At 56.5% G+C, this 5086-nt stretch overlaps 1 protein-coding gene across 1 annotated transcript in view; it reads right to left on the bottom strand.

The window, feature by feature from the left end:
- Positions 1-3860, bottom strand: part of GDF7 (growth differentiation factor 7) — a 7782-nt gene extending 3922 nt beyond the window's left edge. Inside the window, exons 1-3 of the mRNA XM_023511891.1 lie at positions 3849-3860; positions 2897-2928; positions 1-367 (exon numbers count right to left, since the gene is read on the bottom strand). The exon at positions 1-367 is cut by the window's left edge and continues 333 nt beyond it. Coding sequence (XP_023367659.1) covers positions 1-82 — 82 coding nt within the window. The 5' untranslated portion in view covers positions 83-367; positions 2897-2928; positions 3849-3860. The remainder of the gene's footprint in view (positions 368-2896; positions 2929-3848) is intronic.
- Between the last annotated feature and the right edge of the window lie 1226 nt (positions 3861-5086).

Here is a 5086-nt window from a genome sequence, read left to right as displayed (position 1 = left end):
CTGCGGCCGCTTCCAGCCCGTCGCGGGGGCGGCAGGCGCTCAGCAGCCAGAGGCACAGCGCGGCGGCGGTGCTCAGGTCCATGGGCTCCGTGGGCCGGGCGGGCGGGCGGCGAAGGCTCCGTGGCTCCGGGAAGTCCCCCGGCGCCTTTTGAACATAGTGTTTAATAATGGGGGAAGTGTGCGCAGCCAGCCGCGGCCCCCCCTCCTCTCCCAGCCCACCCCGCCCAACGCCCCCGGAGCAGCGCCCCCTGCTGAACGCTCGAGTGGCAGCGCTGCGCCCCCCACTCGCGCCTAGAGAGGAGTCCAGGGCAGGAACCTCCTCCTCCCAGCGAAGCGCTTCGCCCCCACCTTCACCAAACGACTGCTACTGGCCCTAGGCTCCCATCACAACCAGGTCCCCTGCCTCCATTCTCCGGCAATGGGAATCCCGCTCCTCCCGCGTTGTGCTGGAGACCAGTGCGCCCTCCTGGGTTCGAGGCTCCGGGGCATTGTGCGGACCCGCCCAGCTTCCTCCCTACTCCCCTGCGGAGAAACACCAGCCTCCCCCTGCTCCTATTCCGATAGAGCTAGGGACGCCAGAGGTGGGGCCACGAAAAGTCTCGCCCCTCCCGTGCGGCTCGCGCTGCAATCCGGTGGCTAGCGCACATAGAGAAGCCGCCAGACGGCCGGAAAGGCGCGTTGTCCATCACTAGGTCGGCGGTTCCCCACTTTGCCACAAGCCCCCAAAGGATCGGAGCCGACGACTGGAGCAGGGAAGGAGGCTCCCTGCAGAAGAAGAAAGGAAGAGCGAGCGGCTGGAAGGGAAGGCCGGAAAGAAAGTGACGGACACGGCCATCCGTCGGGAAGGACGGGGTTCAGTGCGGAATTTGCCGGTAAGCTCTAGAAGGAGCTCAAGAATTACTACAGCTGCTCCGGGGTGAGGAGGGAACTTCCGCACTGGAGGGCGCAGCCAGTTTTTGCATCGAACTTGTGACCTCTGCCCGCCTTCGGGTGTGGAAGCTGGTTAACTGAAACCCGCCACCGGGTAAGTTTGAATGCGGCCAAGAGCTGAGAGGGCGGACGGCAGAGATCCCTGGAGTACCTGGGGTGGCGCCTCGGTCCTTCTCGCCCTTGCTGCGGTTATGGCACAGGGCCGGGGGTGAGTGGCCGGGACGCCTGACGGAGGTGGTGGATCCTGGGAGCGCACTAGCGCGGGCTGTAGGACACTAGGCTCGGCAGCTGGCACACCTGGGGCGGGGGGTGCGCAGAAGGAGGTCGTAGGCAGGTGTCGGCTTTGCTCGAGGGCAACCAGGACATCACTAGAATGCAAAAAGTTCCGTGATCCACAAGCGGGACGAACCCCCGAAGGACAGGCGCGTCCTTTTGCTTTAAAATTACATTTGCCACCAAATTCGAACTCTCAACTGGGATGGTGCTCACTTGGAGCGGGTCATCAGCTTCAGCACGATGTTGCCGGATCCACAGCCCAGTGGGTCCCGACGCTCACCTAGCTGGGCTGCACTCTGACCCTCAGAAAAGGCCCTGCCTAGGGAGTTCTGGGGCCAACTCTGGGCCAGGCTTGCGAGTTCCCTTGAACCGCCGATTCGTCCCAAGCGAACTCAGTCATCGCCCTGCGGCCACGCCCGCTCAGCTTGGGGCTTTGAGCCGCTGGGGCTGGAAGGAGATGCCTGATGAGGGTCAATACTGGGTGGACCCCAAGGCCTATCCATCAGATGGGCCAAGGAGAAAGGCCAGAAGTAAGCAGGGAAAGCGGAGAGCAGACACCCCCTGGCCAGGATCAAAGCTACTGACACTGAGGGTCTTTTCGTGGCTTGAACGGGCGCGTCGGGGGATTGTGCGGCAATCAGGCCGCATTAGCCTACCCTACCCGACCGAGATCAGAGAATTGGCGGCCAATCCATAGCCATGGATTCTTCTCTTTCTTTTGGTGCCGGTACAGAGTGGCCCTGCAGGAAACGCTCAAGCTGGCTGGCAGACGCTCCCCACAACCACCACATGCGAGGGCTGGCAGCCGTTCTCTGTGCCCGGCTGCTCTGTGTTACTCGTCCTTTCCCTCTGCAGCCGTGAACCCACGGCCTTTTCGTGTTTTACAGATCAACTCCACTATGATTTGTGCCAACCCCCTGGGCGCCCTGGACTGGGGTCAACAGTACAAGTCCTGGATCTGGCTTTGATCCCTAACAGCAAGTCTCCCTTGCCTGGTCTCTGCTTCCGTTTCCTCAACTGTATAAAGGACAGAGGTATAATAGAGAGGTCCTGGCACAGTCAGCGACAAATAAACCTTTCTGATTCTATGACAGCCCTGCCCTTAGGCCACGTTGGGGTTTAATGAGGGATGCATTGGAATCCCTGCACCCTTGCCATTCTGGGGCAACAGGCCACTTAGCTTCTTCCAGACTGAATTTCCTCATCTGTAAAGTGGGAGAATTCTCAGCTCAGGAAGTTTGTGCATGGCGGGGATAACAGACTGGCACAGAGGAGGCTCAGTAGCCTTGTCCTCCAACCCTCAAAGTATTCTGAGTGCCAAGGGAGATAAATGGCAGGGAGGGACAGGGAGAGGAGCAGCTTTTACCCACTGGAAGGCTTTAGAAGAGGCACTCAGGGTAGGCTGATGCTGCCAGAGCCACTGCCAGCCAGCTATTTGCTCAAGCCCAACTTAACTTCACCTGCATGTCTGGTCTGTACAGGGAGAGCATTTATTCATTCAATTATTTATCATCGGTGCATTCATTTCTTCTTTCAAGTAAATACTGCTTGCCAAGTCACTCTTCCATGTGTTACGGATTCAGCAATGCACAGGACGAACATGTGGAGCTTTAGGACAGACACAAGAGGAAATAGACAGTAAGCACATAAATGTATAATATATTGTCAGGAGAGCTGGACACAGTGGAACTGAGCCCAGAAAGGAGGCCGACGTAGAGGGTGCTTGGGCCGTGTCTCCTCCCCCATAAATAATGATGGGACCCATTATGTCTTGAATATCAGCATCATGTCACTGTTCTACATACCTCATGTCATTTCATTCTCACAACTATTCTGTGAGCTAGGTACTACTCCCTTTTTTCTTTTCATTTTTTTGAGACAGAGTCTCACTGAGTTGCCCTGGGTAGAGTGCCGTGGAGTCATAGCTCACAGCAACCTCAAACTCCTGGGCTCAAGTGATTCTCTTGCCTCAGCCTCCCAAGTAGCTGTGACTACAGGCATCTCCCACAATACCCAGCTATTTTTAGAGACAGGGTCTCACTCTGGCTCAGGCTGGTCTCGAACCTGTGAGCTCAGGCAATCTACCCACCTCGGCCTCCCAGAGTACTAGGATTACAGGCATGAGCCACCAAATCCAGTCCCTATTCCTAGTTTATTGATGAGGAAGGTCAAGTCAAAGAAATTCAGCAACCTGCTCAGGGTCACCTGGTGAGTAGCAGAGCCTAGACTCACCACCTGTGTTTGCCCAGTGTTTGGCGGGCTGTCTGCTGCCTGTGCGAGTTAGAAGTGTATGTATGGGAGGAGATTGGTTCACCCCTCCTTCAGCCCCAGCAGAGAGGCACTGTTCCTGCCTTTCGTTTCTGGCTCTCTAGGAAATTCCTGGCAGAGAAAGAACCTCTCAGGTCCAGGTAAAGACTGAAAGTGGCCCCCAGGAGACTGCTGCCTGCCACTCTGTCAACTGGGAGCTCACAACACCTGCCATGGGAAACACAGTCTGTCGTACCAGCTTCAGGGCCTGCCCATGACCCAGGGCTCCCTGAGCCCTCCATGAGCATCCACCTGCAGAGAAGATGGTCCTGGCTAAAGAGAAAGAAATGTGAGACCAAGAGCCCCCTAGGCATCATCCCTGACTGACGACTGACTCCTGACTCCATGAAGCCTGAGCATTATTGGTGAGCAGGTGGCCCTCACTGGGACTACAAACTCCACCTGGTCCAGGCCGGTTTGGGAACTTCTCTTGGGGGATATAGGGAGCCTTGGGTTGGTAGGCTGAGCAGGAGGGAGCTTCCACCCACAGCCTGGCAACCTTGAAGCTGTGCTCTATGCCAAGTGGCTGATCCCACCAAGAGCACTGTGAATGGTGGCTCTCCCGTCCTCTGTATTGCCCCAGGAGTTGCTAGAAGGCTGTTATGAGGCCCAGAGGCAAAAAAAACAGGAGCAGAGTTCCAAGAAGATAGAATAAACCTGGGGACTGGAAGTCCTAACTCTCACTCCTCCCTCATCTGATGACAGTCCCCCAACCCCAGATCTCTGGACTCCAGCTATCTCCTCAGAGAAAGGAGGTGAGGTTGGTCCCAGCAGAGGAAGCCAGGGAATGGGGGAAAGCAGTTGGCTGGGGGGAGGGGTGGTGTTCTTAACTGGATGAGGAGGGCGTTTTCCACATTCTTACCCACAGATGCTTCCCTTGGCTCACCCATGCCTTGCAGAAACTATTTGCTTTCTCTGAACACCAAGCCCCTGATTCAGGCATGGAATCCCAGGATCTGAAAGGACCTTTAGGGTTATTTAGGCCAACTTTCCATGCCATTCCTGAATCATAACAAATTGCTCCTCAAGCCATGCTTGCATACCTGTAGAGATGGGGCTCTCTGTACCAGGCAGACTGTGACAACTCTGGATATGAGGAAGTTCTTCATACTGTTGTTGTGAGAGCCACTTTTCTGACGCGCCTTTGCTATGGGGAGTTTACATGTCATCTGAGAACCTGGAACACTGGGTTGACGGCACTTAGGAAGTTAGTCTTGGATCCCACCAGCTGGAGTCAGGTTGGTGCGGTGGGGGGTGGGTGGGGGGTGGGGGTGGAGTCTTCAGCACAGGACCTGAGCCCCAGCAACAGCTCACTCAGCCTTCCTTAGGGCACCTACCACCACACCCGGCCACCTGACCCCCGTTTCTGATGATGAGAGAACCAGGGGAACCTTAGAAGTCACCTGTTCTACAGCCCACATTGTCCACTTGAGCAAGGGGAAATAATCAGCAGGCTGTCATTTGGCATCACAGCCACCTGCGATCCTGGGCCCCTCTGTGATCCTGGGCCTTCACTAACTATCTCAGCCCAGAGGGACCTGTCTCAGCTTTGCTCAGGACACCCTGTGGGTGA

The sequence above is a fragment of the Otolemur garnettii genome, unplaced genomic scaffold (assembly GCF_000181295.1).
Source record: "Otolemur garnettii isolate 467f Iridium unplaced genomic scaffold, OtoGar3 scaffold00022, whole genome shotgun sequence".
NCBI classification, from domain to species: Eukaryota; Metazoa; Chordata; class Mammalia; order Primates; family Galagidae; genus Otolemur; species Otolemur garnettii.
The sequence above is the reverse complement of the archived record's forward strand: the minus strand, read 5'-3'. Positions and strand labels throughout refer to the sequence as shown.